General features: G+C 26.8%; 1 protein-coding gene across 1 annotated transcript; it reads left to right on the forward strand.

Moving 5' to 3' along the window:
* Positions 1-6,340: 6,340 nt before the first annotated feature.
* On the forward strand, positions 6,341-10,515 carry LOC108470108 (vesicle-associated membrane protein 721-like). Its single transcript, XM_017771325.2, has 5 exons — positions 6,341-6,862; positions 8,324-8,465; positions 8,720-8,840; positions 9,401-9,463; positions 10,109-10,515. Exons 1-5 carry the CDS (start codon positions 6,673-6,675, stop codon positions 10,253-10,255), a joined length of 663 nt encoding a protein of 220 aa, XP_017626814.1. The 5' UTR covers positions 6,341-6,672; the 3' UTR covers positions 10,256-10,515.
* Positions 10,516-15,345: the final 4,830 nt, after the last annotated feature.

Consider the following 15,345-nt stretch of genomic DNA (forward strand, 5'->3'; position numbering starts at 1 on the left):
TGTATTACTAGAACGAAGGAGAATTACCAGTAAATTTACGCCATGTCAGTAATTTGAATTTTTTATTACTAAATTGAAAAAACAATAATGACTTTGAGCCTTCAGTTCGGAGCATGAAGTCTAAAAGATCATAGATTAAAAAAAACTTTAGGCCCAATAATTTTTTCCTCAAAAAAAATTCAAAATTTTCAAAATTCGACCGGTAATTGATTAGATCATCAATTTAATTGATTTGATATTTACTCTATTCAAATAAATAAATTATAAAAAATGTGTGTTAAAAAATTAGGTTCAATCGATATAAAATTTATTTATCCAATTTAGATCAATATTTCATCCGATTTTCGATTTAATCAATCAATTTAATTTAATTTAAAAAATATTAAATTTAAAGAGATAAAGATAAACAACGCCTACACCTCATATTTGTTGGATTGTATTATACTTGACACGTATTTATGATTTTCTTTTTTCACTTAGGGTCTGTTTGTTTGAAATGAAAATATTTTTCGAAAAAGGTTTTCAGGCTTTTTCGTTGTTTGTTTGGTTGAAAATATTTTCCCAAGGAAAAATCAATTACAAAACACGGGAAAAAGAACCCTTAATTTTGGAAAATGTCTTACCGTTTCTAATTCAGTAAGACATTTTCAAGAAAATTAGAAGAACACATATTTTCTTCTGTTTCAGTTCCACAGTTAAAAATGACCATTTCTTCTCTTCTTTTCTATTCCCCTTTCCTCTAAGTTAGGCAATTGTTCTTACATTCGAGTTTGAACTAAGCAATTATTTTTGTTTCAATGCTTGAATTTTTGTTTTGTCCAAGATAAATCCCAAAACATGGCAATGGTTCTTATATAATGGTTTAAAATTTTTTTGTCTAACTTTTTTAGAGTAATATAAGAATTTGGCAACTTGTACATGATTGATATTAAATACATATTTTTTTAAAAATTTAAAACAGTTTTTCCGAAAATTATTTTCAGAAAATCTGTCAAACAACAGAAAATATTTTACACAGATTCATTCAAACACCAGAAAAGTAAATTATTTTCAGAAAAATAAATCATTTTCTGAAAAATATTTTACTGGCAAACAAACATAACCTTAATTTTTCTCCTTTGATTTCATTGCACACTATTTCTTCTACGTCTTTTTTGTTTCTGTTTCAATATTAAATAGGTGCTGAGATCTAATTGACTATTTTTCAAATCATTTAATTTTTTAACCAAAATTATCAAATGGAAATGTAGGCAGATTAAAAATCGATTTAAATTGAAAATTTTAAATTTTGAGTTAATCAAATTGAGTTATTCAATTTTTTCAAGTAAACTTGAATTACTTATTCGAGTTTTGAGTTCAACATCGAATAATTTGAGTTATAATTCGAATAACTCAAATAATAGATTAGTGTAAATACACCTTTGGCCCATGTCAATTTTGAAAATAAACAAATTAGTTGCTCTCAAAGAAAAATTACAAAAGAAAAACTCAAAATATTTATAAAAATCTAAATTTTATATTTTTAAAAAATTATAAAATTTAAAAGTATTAAAAATATAAAGATATAAAAATTTAAAATCTAAAATAATAATTTGTATGAGCTAAATAAGTAAATTAATTATTCAAGTTTATCATACTAAATTATCATTTTTTCCTCTTATTTTGCTTTGAAAAAGTTTTTAAAAATATTAAATTTATATGCTCTAACATAGAATTAGTTATATTGTAATAAGATTTTAATTTGACATGTTTAATTTTTTAATTTAACTCGAACAATTCCATTCAATTAAACTCAACTCGAATTTAATTTTACTCGATTCAATTTGAAAAAATTTCAAATCGAGTTAGAATAATAAAATGAGCCTCATCAACTCAAATTTTTTTTCTTTCAATTCAATCAAACGCTCAACCCTACCCACCAAATTGTTCCTTAGACATAAAATTCATTTGATAGAGAACTAATACCTTTTACACGTCATTTCACGTAAGGATATACGACATTTATTTAAGAATTGTCAAGTTATTAGGAGATGTTGGAATTGGATATACTCTTTTGCACAAGTCTCTTCCGTTGTTGATGGAACTTGGGAGGAATGACTTGTGGCAAACTTAATACTGATAGGTCCTGGAAGAGTCGGGATTGGAGCTCTTATTAGGGGTAATACAAGTGGTTGGATAAACTAGAGCGTATAAACATATTTTACAAGCCACTAGTATTGAAGTGAAACTTTGAGCTTTAAAATATATATTGTCGTTTAGCCGAAGATCTTCACATTGTTAATTTTGAAATTGAAATGGATGCCATTATCATTTTCCTTTCATTTCTTATGATAAAAATTCTAATTTGTATTTATCCCTCTAATTGATAAGTGTGGGATATCCAGGGTATGACTTCTAAAGCACTTAGGTATGTCTTTCACAATGGTAACAGGTGTGTTAACGAGTTAGCACGACTTGACGGTAATCTCCAAAATAGCCCCTCTACTTATGATGTTTTACTAATTCAAAGTTTGTTCTATTTATGTAAAATCCTCCTAGTTACTTAAATCTTATGTTAGCTTTTGATTGGTAGAAGTACTAAGGAAGCCCCTAAACTTAGGGGCGGATTGCATTTTAACCCTTCTATTAAAAAAAAAAAAAGGGTAAAATTAACTCTTACATATTTTGAAACATGCAAATTAGCCACTCTATTAAAATTTAATACTAAATGATGATGCGGAACATTAATTTAAGTGGTTAATTACTAATTTAGTCCCTAAACTATAGCTAAATGTGATTTTGATTTTTTAAATTTTTTAACAATAATTATAAAAATTAAAAGAATCTGAAAAAATAAATATAGATTATTGAAAATATATTAAAAATATTAAAATTATGTGAAAATATTTTTATGAATAAAATTCTAAATAAAAATTCTAAAAGTTCAAAATATATACGTAAACAAATCTAAAAATTTACATAAAAAATCTTTAAAAAATTTATCAAACTTTCGAGTCGAAACCCAAAAGTCATCATATTTTTACAAGACTTTCTTCCTTTTTTTTACAAAACCCAGAAAAATAAAAAAGATTTCTCATGCTGAATTGAATCCAAAAATAAGTAAATAGATAAAAACTTGATTGAAGTGAAAAAAAATACATAAAAATACTCACTTTCAATTTTCTTATGCTTTCATTAATGTTCATTTGCATCTTCGCTACTCATGCTTTCAACTAAAAGATACATAAAAAATTATTTAACGTTTAGTTTATTCTACTTTAGCGAATACTCAGTTTTGCATCTCTTATGCTTTTCATATGTCTTGATGGTGTATAATCACTGCTATAAAATTTTAATTACTCATTTTCACATCCCCTTGGTTATTACAACTTTTTCATTTGAAGATCTTATTGTTTAATACCTTAAGAAGCTTTAATCTTTAAGTTACTGGGTTTTGAATTTTTAATATAAATTTATGGGTTCTAAATAAGAACTCCATGAATTTTGAAATTTTAGGAAATAATGTTTTAAACTTAAGAGAATAAATAAAATATAAAAAGTGGAATTTTAATCCAAAGCCATCAACACGTCTCTAAAGGTGAAGAAACAATGAAAGGAGTTCTCTGTTTTCATCTTCTTCGTCGCCAAAAAGACATACAAAATCGAAAGATTTTGTTTACTATAAATATGTTGTTTCTTTAGTTTAATTGTATTTCAACAGTAACAAGACCATGATTTTATTGAAATGAGTACTTTTAAAATTGTAATGGAGAGCGTATTTAACAGGTAAAGTTAGTGTCTCATTGCATTAGATAATTCTCATGAAATCAAGAATTTTATTGGAAATGAAAAATGTTTCCCTATTATTTAAAATAAGCTCAAATTTTCACATACAAAAAAAAAAATCATGATTCACCAAAACATAAGCTTCTTTAAATGTAAGTTTTAAATTTAATAAAACTTGGCTTGGTTTTGTTTTAATGGAAATCTAGCTTTAATTTCTTAAGGAAAAAAGAAGATAACAAAAGGTAAAAAAAAGAATTCTTAAAGTACCAAAATAAAATTTTGACTTTAGTTCAAGGACTAAATTAGTAATTAACTATTTAAATTAATGTGCCATGTCATCCTCTTAGTGGTAGTTAATGGACAAGTCACCAAAATAGTTAATGACTATTATGTAACTTTTGAAAGTTGGGTGACTGAAATATAATTTTAAATAAAGTTTAGGGACAATTGGTGTAGTTTACCCTAATTTTTGTGTGTGTTTTATCTCAACTTTTTAAGTTATTTTGCAAGTGACTTGAAAGAATGTATTCCTTTTCGTATTTTAATATCTTTACATAACGTCAATAGGTTACAAAGAGTTAAAAATTATGCTTTTAATTTTTTTTAAATTTTAGAGTTAGGATTAAAACGATGATTTTGTAAATTTTGAGGCCAAATTTATTAAATTTTTAGAATTATAATTAAAATAAAAAATTTGTAAACATTGAGGGCTAAATTTATTGAATTTTCAACATAATTTTAATAATTTATAGTAATTTTAAATTATTTTTAAATTATTGTTAGGAAAAATTTTAAAAATCAAGATGATATTTTAGCTATAGTTGAGGGACTAAATTACTAATTAACATTTACATTAACGTTCCATGTCATTATTTAACAAACAAATAACGAATGGGTTAATTTACACATTTCAAAATGTATAAAACCAATTTATTCATTAATTTAGTAGAGAAATCAAAATGCAATCCATCTTTAAATACAAAAACTTTCTTGAGACTTTTACCACTTTTGATTTGCAAGGCTGCAATATATACCAACAATATTTTAATTTCACATTAGATATAGAATTCCTTTTTTAAAAAAACAAAATCAGATATATTTAATTTTGGCCCATTTTGAAAAAAAAATGTTGATTTTAAAAAACATTTAAGGTTTTGGGTCGATTTTTGAGACATTTAGAGGAATAAGTTGATTTTTTTAGAAAGAAACAGAAAACGCGTCCTGCATGAAGACTTGCCATTAAAAATGTTTCTTATAGAACGCGCTTTCTAGCATTTTAAATATATTAATTATTTTGGTTAGATGGCTACATATTAATAGTTTTATTTTTGAGTTTCAGGTTCGATTCTCTCCTATTCATATTTGAATTTTATTTCATATTGTTTCAAATTTTACTTTTATTTTAATTACTACTTTTAACATATTAACTCATTTAGTTAGATGGTTAAATAATAATAATTTTATCATTGAGTTTAGGTTCAAATCTTCTTCTAAGCATATTTTTATTTTTATTTCATGTTGTTTCAAGCCTTTTTTTAATTATTATTTTCAAGTTTTTATTTTAATTCATCTTTTAATTAATAAATACTTTATTTATAAAATCAAATAATTATTGCTAATATATCATTATTTCTAATAAATATAATTTTTATGTGTAATATTTATTTTTCAATCCATATCACGATAAGTGTAGTAAATATTAGTATTATATATTTTATATGTGTATTTGAAATATGCATATAAAAATAATGATATTTAAAATAATTAATTAAAATATTTCACATATAAAAATATTTGAAATATCATACTCACAATGTAGATGGAAAAACAATGATATTTAAAATATTTTACATATAAAAATAAGAATGATATTTGAAATAATTATTTAATTTTATAATATTAGAAATTACCATATAGTTGGAGAAAATAAATATTTGAAATGTAAATATTATATATAAAGAAAAAATATCAAAACAATTAATTGATGTTTTTAAAATATAAAATATATATATATATTTTTTAAAATATATATTTTTAATATAATGATAAAGATTAATTTCATCAAAAATATTTTTATTATATAATTGATAATAATTATTTGATTTTATAAATAAAAAGTTATTAATTAAAAGAGGAATTAAAATAGAAAAATTGAAAATAATATATTTATTAATTAAAGATATTAATTAAAAAATTAGAAATAACATAAAATAAAAATACGTTAAAACTACTATTAATTGATCATTTAATCAAATAAGTTAATATGTTAAAATTAGTAATTAAAAATAAAAGAAAAACTTGAAACAAATGAAATAAAAATTCAAATGTGAATAGAAGAGAAATTAACTCGAAATTCAAAGATAAAATTATTAATATTTAATTATCTAACTAAAAAATTAATATATCAAAAAGTTAAAAAATAGGTCTTGTAAAATGTATTTTCACTTTTATCTTTAAAATCAACATATTTTTTTAAATATCCCAAAATTCATCCAATCCAAAATTCGAACTCTGCCTTTAATTTTAGACGCTACAGCCTTACATATATACGTTATCAAAGCAGAACAAATATGAGAAGCACTAGCTCAGAAGCTGAAGCCACGTGTTCAACATTTTTATTCCTATGAGATTTTCCTTATAGATAGTTACATATCTCGTACAGATAGATATGGAAGTTTTAAATTTAAAAATCGAACCGGATCGGATGTACACTGAATTAAAGACCGACCGGTTACCTTAGCTTCTCATCTAAGCGAAAAAGACAAAGGAAAGTCTCCTTCCTTTCCATTTCTTTTTCCTTTTCCTTTTCCAAAAACCTCCGATACTTCCTCTCTCCCTTTCCTCCGATTCTATATCTCTCTCTTTCTGCTAGGGTTTGGGAGTTAGTGAAGAAGGGGTTGTTATTTCATGGGGCAACAATCGTTGATCTACGCCTTCGTGGCACGAGGCACCGTGGTCTTAGCCGACTATACGGAGTTCACCGGAAACTTCACCGGCATAGCTTCTCAGTGTCTCCAGAAACTTCCTTCTTCAAACAACAAGTTCACTTACAACTGCGATGGCCATACCTTTAACTATCTCGTCGATAACGGCTTCAGTAATCTCTCCTCTCTCTCTGTCTTTCTCCTTTTTTTTTTTTTCTTTTTTTTACGATTTTGCTTATCGATCTGTCCATGATCTGCCTTATTTTGCTGCTTTCATCTGATGACGAAGCTTGTTTTTGTTCTCGTTGTTGTTGGTCGATTTTTCTTAGTTTTGTTTTGTGTTATTTGTTTTAGGTTATTTAAATTATTTGTGTTTAGCGTAATTTAATTCGTAAGAGAGGAAAAAGAGATAGGATCAGTTGGATTATTTTTATCCCAGGAAAAGAGATGATTTAACTTGTAATTGAAACTTCTGAAAACTGAGTTTGTCTAAAAGATTGAGTGTTTAGCCGATTCAAATGAATTAAACTCGCATAGAAATATTGTGATGATTACGGCTTTCTTAGCCACAAATTGAAGCGAAAAGAAATGGATAGCATTTTGATATAAGAGCAAATTGTAGCGTTTTTGGAGAATTGGAAATGAGAAACATAAAAGCTTTTATTAGCAATCGAACTGCCTTGATTCTACTTTTATATGAACAATTATGTATCGATGCATGCGATAATTTAATCATAATTGCATATTCGGAAGAAAATATGAATAATTTTAGTTTTTACCTTGCTTGCTTCTTGTGATAACTGAGTATGATTCAAATTTTTGGCAATTTTCATTTCCGTCAAGTGTATGATTGGCTGATTGTGTGCTTTCCAAATTTTAGTTTGAAGGCTCTGTTTGCTTGTACTATATATATTGGAGGATTGTTAACTTGCTATGCAGTTTGATTGCTGGTTTACATTAGGAAATAATTAGTTTCCTTTCATCACATCCCTTATGGTTGTAGACTGAGAAGCATGAACATGGACATGGAATGTAGGTACAATATAATACGGAAGTGGTGATAAGTGAATTTTTAAAATATTAGGATGGGCTGGGTTAGGTAGGACAAGACAATAAAAATAATTTTGTATAATAATAAAAAAGTGATTTTTTTAATTAGACATGAGCATGCCAATAGTTTTTCAATATTTAATTTAAAATTTTGAATCTTAAAATACCCATTTGAATCAAAATGCTTATTGGTAAAAGGAAAACCTTCATCGTGTCCGGGTTTGTCCATCTGTTTCATGAACATGTTTTGATCAATCCGATTTTATTACTTTTTTGGATGTGTCATCATGTGTCCAACATGTATTTTAACGTGTCAAACACAATTGATACTTGCATGCTCCCCTAGCAGAAGTGTTCGTACTTCATAGGTTGTAGAAGAAGAATGAGCGGTTTGCTCCATTAATGTTTTAATTATGTGTTGAAAGATGGAAAGCCTAGGTATTCGTTTCGAAGGGTACTTTTGCTACTTACATGATATATTTTCCTGTTATTTCCCTACTTGTGTTTTGTTGCATCCTCCGTCATGAATATAAGGTTACCTATTTACTTGTTTGAGTTATAACCTCACTCCTTCCTCTTTGCAGCTTATTGTGTGGTTGCTATTGAATCCGTTGGCAGACAGGTTCCTATGGCATTTCTTGAGAGAATTAAAGAGGATTTCACCAAGAGATATGGTGGAGGAAAAGCTGCATCTGCCCCTGCAAACAGCCTGAGCAAGGAGTTTGGGTATTTTCTTTTCCTTGACCGTAAAGAACTATGTTATGTAGACTCGGATGTGAGTTTCCAATACAGCCATGATCAATTTTTCTAAGTTTTTCCATGTATTTGGAATATCTTAATAGGGTCACATCTCCATGTCCATATATGTTGTGTGAGACAAGAATATTTCAATAAAAATAAAGATTTAACATAGTTTAAGGAATGTCTTCTTTGGTGTCAAGTAGATTGATAGCTATGTTTTTATTACATCATTAATATAGGCCAAAATTAAAGGAGCATATGCAGTATTGCATTGATCATCCTGAGGAGATCAGTAAGATTGCCAAAGTGAAAGCTCAAGTTTCAGAAGTTAAAGGAGTTATGATGGAAAACATTGAGAAGGTAATTATCGGCTCAAGTTTATCTTTAATAGTTGGCTTTTTGTACATGATAACATTGACTACTATGTGACGGTTTTAAGCAATGTTTAAAAAATCCAACAGGAGATTGAATAAGTGAGATAAATTCAGGGTTGTACTAAATAAGGACTATTAATAAAAAAGGGTTAAATATAGTAATTATTTAATAAAATATGTGTTTGGCTAAACGATGTAAATTTTATTATAAATCCAAAAGGCTAAATGTTCTAATATCATTAAATTCACTAAAGTTTTCATAAAGAATTTTAATAAGAAAAGCTTAACACTAGTCGTTACAGTTTTTCTGGGCTTTGGTTGTTATTGGTTCAACCATTTATCAGCCAGTTCAAAAAACTCCTGGTTTAATGATATATGCTGGACAAATGGACTTCCGATTCTCAATTCAACTAGTTTGAACATCTGGCTTGGTTATTTGAACAATGGTTTTAAGTGAGAAGAGCCTGGCTTTACAAAAATTTGGGTCATGGATGATAAAGCATTTGTGATCCGTTTTTGTGTTTTTAGTTAACCAAAAATTTTCAGGTTCTGGACCGTGGTGAGAGAATTGAGCTTCTGGTGGATAGAACAGAAAATCTTCGTTCTCAGGTCAGCAAATGGATATTCATATTGTTCTACTTTAAAGAATTGTGCAATGTTCTCTAAAATTGCATTATGGATAGGCCATAACCGGGCCATTATTTGGATTTGCTAGGTGACTCACTGTTAAAACCATGCTAAGTGCTAACCTCTTACATATTATCAGCGTATATTTTAAAATTAGTAAAATAGTTAGCATCATTAGTTAACTACATTGTTTTCTGAATCTTCACTGGGGTTTAAGATCATATATAGACTTGTTACTCAAACATGGGTGCAAGTGTTGGATTTGGGTTTCGTTCAAATTTTTTTGAAGGTTTTTCATGTATTTTTAAAGGGTTAATGGAAGGTTATATGCCAGACTCGTAATCCAGAAATCTGTCAGGTACCGTAACTCAAGAAAAATGATAAGTCGAAACAATATGGGGTCTATTATTTGGGTTTGTTATCTGACTAATTGGTAAAACATGAAAGCAAAACCTTCTAGTTAAATGTGGGGATCCTTGAACATATGTGATCATTCCAATTGTGAATTTCTTTCATTTTAAAAGCATTTATTGCTCTCAAATATTCAAGAGGTAGCTGAATAATTCAATTCGAAAACCTGAAAATTTCTTACTTGATTCTCCTACTGGTGCTTCTTTTGAATTGTAGGCACAAGATTTTCGGCAGCAGGGAACCCAGATGAGGAGAAAGATGTGGTTACAGAACATGAAGGTAAAGCTTATAGTTCTCGGAATCTTGGTCGCTTTGATCCTCATCATTGTACTGTCTGTTTGTCACGGCTTCAAATGTTCATGAATTGCATGTCTGCTCTACATTCCATCGGCAACTCCCAGATCAGAATTATTGCAATCACAAGTAATGTCTAATGCTTCTTCTAGTTAGATTTCTTTTCTTTTTTTGTGAAATTACATGTGGGTTATGTATAACCATATCAGAAGACTGCATTTAGAATATAAGTTTGTGTTTCTGGATCCTTTTGATAGTAGTAAGTTTGTTGACGTGTGGAAATATGATTAAGCATCTTTGGAAAATTAATCTTGATTAAGTTCCTATAATCAAGCCTTCGGATTTTCTTTAACGTTTCTGATAATATATTTCATATTATGTATACAATATTTTATTGTCTATGTCTTCTTCCGGCCGGACTGGGCCCAAAATTCGTTTTATTGTTTAAAATATATTAAACTAGTATTATTGCCCGCATATTTTTAATCTTTTATAATTAAAATTGATATTAATTAATAAATGGACGTGAAAGTTATAACAATTTATAATTTGGTCAAATTTTGCTGTTAAACTTTGTACTTTACGTAAGTTGTGGATTGGATTTGTATTTGTACTTTAATTTGACTATTTTAGTCACTGTACTCTTAGAATTTAAAAATTTTAGAATGTGTCAAATATATAATCGCAAGTGTAATGTTATGTCTGTTACTTTCATATATTACTTATAAAAATGAATTAATAGATTTAACGATTTTTATTTGCATTAAGGCTAAAATTTTGAAATTAAAAAGAATATAGCTATTAAGAATGCATAATTCAGGTGTAATAAGCATAGTTTAACTAGACATATTTAATTGTTGTAATTGTGTTAGGATTAAAATAAAATTAAAAATTAAAGTTGATTTAATTAAAATACAAGTATTAAAATACACAATTTACACGGTAGTAGAATTTAGTTTTATAATTTTTAGATTAAAATTAAAATAATTATATCTATCGTAGAGCTCAAATTTTGTCTGGTCTTAACAAGCAAAGTTCAAAACACCAACCATCTAATTAGCGCCTTACAAAAATTAACTACTAACTCCATCACCCCACTAAATTACCCCATCCTCCATCACCTCACTAACTCTATTACCTCACTTGCCTACAAAAATAAAGAGGCAATCAGTTGTAAAATTTGGCTATAAAAGTCATTCAAAACTATTGTAAAGGGAGAGTTTTTTGGGAGAAAAGGAGAGGAGATGCTGAATACGAACATAAAAAACAACGATTGAATAGCGATTTTTTTTTCGAAGGATTTGCGCATCGTTTTAATTGGCTCCTCATTTAAATACTGCGTTTTGTGAGTTGGAATATTTGTATTTTAAATCCCTATTTATTTGAGCACATTTCATTCTAGTCTTTGTCTACGCTTTAGGAATTTTATTTGTTTACAAATTATCCCCTTAATTTTGTTTTTATTTCCATTGAGTTCTTTTAAAATTCATATTTTTATATTATTTATCACTCATTTATTCTTTCCCCCTCTTTTCATGTTATTTTAACATTTTGTTAATTGATTCCACATTATTTTAATTTTTCTTCTTATTATTTTCTTTTGTATATTTTCATTCTGTTTCATTATATTTTATTGATTTTCTCTTTTATGAACATTTTTAAATATTATATTATTATTTTGTATATATTATTTATATTAAGCTATTTGTATTTTGTGTATATTATTTATTCAGATATATATATATATATATATATATATATATATATTGTTTTGTTTATCATTTATCTTGTTTAGTTATAAAATTATTTCTTACACTTATATATATGTAAATGTTTCCTATATCATTAGCTTTGAATTGTTGTACATTATTTTTTATATATATTGTTGATTTTATATGATTTTATGTATTTTCTTTTAAATTTATTTGTGATTATACATTTCCTTTTAAATTTATATATATAATTTATGCATTTTAAAGTTATTTTATGATGGATTTTTGTTTATTTCAAACGTTTTATATTATTATCTGTACATATATTTATAATAAGTTTTTCATTATATGTATATTATTAATTTAGATAGATCAATATTTTGTATTTTATGCATTAATTATTTTTATTTATTTTATAATTAATTTTAAAGTTTTGCATGTATTGTTTGTCGTATAGATATAGTTTATTTTATGTATTGTTCGTTTGGTTATTGTTTGTTTTTGTGTGTTTTAATTTCTATATTTGCACCTTTGTAATATCGTTGATAAATGGTATAATATATTAACTATGTACATGTTCCATATTAGTTACTTTGCTTTTAGATTTATGTGTATTGATTTATGATCGAGCTTGCTTACTTTGTCATCTTAAATTGTTCAATTCATTTTTTTATATAAACCGAATAAATGTACTTCACCGCTTTTATAATCGCCCTCATTTAAAAAACCTCTTAAAACGAGGCAATATTTCGTGTTTGGAAGTTTGAGAGATCGTGCCCAATCGTGCCGGGTTTCGATTTTTCATTCGACTAAAATACAAAATATCCTTTTGAAATTTCATCCATGTTTTCTTAAATTAAAATGAGGCAATATTTCGTATTTGAAAATTCGATAAATCGTGTTAGGTTTCGATTTACCGTTTGGCCAAATAGCCAAATATCATTTTAAAATTTCAAGTGCATGAGTTTTAGAAATCATGAGATGATTTGGTATCAAGGTTTCGAAATGTTGTGTCTTATCGTGCTGGATATAATATTTTATTCCTTCTGAACGAAAGAATCTCAATATTCAATTTAGGATAACTAAACATTTTTAAAGGGATCGTGTTTTAAAATCTTTTCAACTTTTCAACATTAGGACGTTAATTGATCAATACGATACCAATTTTGGGCGTTGCGAGGGTGCTAATCCTTCCTCGCGCGTAACTGACTCCCGAATCCGTTTTCTAGTTTTTCGTAGACCAAAAATGTTGTTTTAATAAACCAAAATGCTTTATTAAAATGATTGATCACAGGGTGACCCGATCACACCTAAACAAAAAGGATTGGTGGTGACTCCATACCTCGTTTAAAAGTCGATCCCCGTTTTTCAAAATAAAAAATAGTTCCGACATATCGAATAGTATATAATATGGTATTTGATGTAGTCTAATTATATTTTGAGATTTATTTTCAAATTTAATAAAAGATGAAAGCAAATATTTAATTCATTTACTATCAAAAGTACATAAAATAAAAAATATAAGTAATTGAAAATTTTGGGTAGACTCATTACATATCATCAAAATTAATCATATTTATAAAAAAACATTGTAAATAATTAATAAGATAGTTAATAATTTCTTTATAGAATTATTATTGTGTAGATTGTTAATAATGAAGAATAAAATTCATAAACATGTTTTGAGCATATCTATATACCTATTAAAATTAAAACTAGTACTGACATCAGCTTTGACAAATAAAAATACTGCTTCTCTTTTTCAAAAGAAATTATATTTAATAGATTATTTGTATATAAATTTATGTATTAATAGCTAATTATGTAAGGTCACTTATGTAGTTATTTGTATTTATTTTAAGATTTATTTATGGTGAATTGTGAGTGTGTAGATTTGTATAAGAACCATGTTTTCTGTACAAATGAAGTTCAGAAAATATGGAATACTTAATACTTAAGTGTAGGGTAAATAGTTTCTCTAAAGAAAAATAAAAAGAAATGTAATGACCTTAATTTTCAAGTGGTGTCGAAATAGTGATTCGAGATCATTAAATCGGACAAATGAGTAGGAAATATTATTAATTTAGTGAGTATAAGTTAAATGTGAAGTTAGGAAAATTTTGAAGTAGTGAATAGTATACTAAAATAAATATTAAAATAATTAGAATCGAAAACGAGGTATCGAGACCTCGAGAATTTTAAATATAGCCATAAATATTTTTATAAATATTTATGGAGTGTTAATAAGTCAGTATTAAAGTTTCGTTAAGAAATTTTAAAGTTATGATAGTTAATTGAACAAAAAGGACTAAATTGTATTAAATGCAAAATTGTGGGAAATGATTAAATAGCTTAAATGATGAAATAAAGAGGGTTTAAAAGGAAAATAGACCCAAGGTCTCTTTGGACTGGACGGCAATGGCATGAAATCAGCAAGAAAATAAGGAAAATTAAGGGAAAAATTAGAAAATTGCAAAATTTACTTAATAAAGCTAGGACTAAAGTGGAATTATCTAGATTTCTCTTTATTTTTCTGCATTCTCATCAGCAAAAACACCATGTAAGAGTTCCCTTAAGCTGTTTTTTCATATTTTTACTTCAAGTAAGTTCAATTATTGATTATTTCTTGAATTTTTGTGTTTTTGTGACTTTTACAACTAGGTCCACTTGTTAAATTCATTAGTTTTTGATTCTATGAAAGAAATTGAAAGTTGCTATGAATATGTGCTGGAAGTATATGATGATTTGGCATGGTATTAGAGCTTTAAATTGTTTATATGCTGATTTTATTGAAAGAATTGAATAGAAAGTGAATGTTTGGGACCTAATTGTAAAAGAGTTTGAAATTAGAGTTTTATGTAGAAATTATGAATTTAAATAGTTATGAAATAACTTATAATGTCTAGAAAAAAATTAATTGAGAAAATTATCTATATTGAGGGGTTAATTGAGAAAGGACTGAATTGTATGAATTGTGAACTTTGGGGCAAAATGGAAATCAACATTTTGCACTAAAACTGTTTTGGACAGCAGCAGTAGTCTAACTTTGAAAAATCACCAAAAATTGTATAAATGGAATTAGAGGATGGATAAAACATGAAATTAAAGCTTATTGAGTCTAGTTTGTCATAGAAGAAATGATGTAAGCAATGGAATTGTAAATCATGAGATATGATAAATTTTGTGAGACAAGGTCAGAATGATTTCGGGTTCCCCTATTCTGACTTTGTAAAATCATCAAAAATTGGATAAAAATAATTAGGTGCTTAAATTCATATGTTTAGAATCCTGAATGAGTCTATTTTCAAGAGAAATAAGCGGGAACATCATTTGAATCCTGTATAAGGAGATAATTAATTTTTAGTGAAGAAGGGTCGGAACTGTCAGACAACAGAACAGGGGAGACTTCAATGAATAAACTTATTAATTGGCCCAACTAAAAATTAT

This window comes from Gossypium arboreum, chromosome 8, assembly GCF_025698485.1.
Source record: "Gossypium arboreum isolate Shixiya-1 chromosome 8, ASM2569848v2, whole genome shotgun sequence".
NCBI classification, from domain to species: Eukaryota; Viridiplantae; Streptophyta; class Magnoliopsida; order Malvales; family Malvaceae; genus Gossypium; species Gossypium arboreum.

What these genes read in the sequence shown, in the direction of transcription:
- LOC108470108 (XM_017771325.2), top strand. Translation starts at nt 6,673, where the DNA reads ATGGGGCAACAATCGTTGATCTACGCCTTCGTGGCACGAGGCACCGTG. An exon ending in TCTCGTCGATAACGGCTTCA is followed by an intron (nt 6,863 to 8,323) that starts GTAATCTCTCCT and finishes TCCTCTTTGCAG; the next exon opens with CTTATTGTGTGGTTGCTATT. An exon ending in AGCCTGAGCAAGGAGTTTGG is followed by an intron (nt 8,466 to 8,719) that starts GTATTTTCTTTT and finishes TCATTAATATAG; the next exon opens with GCCAAAATTAAAGGAGCATA.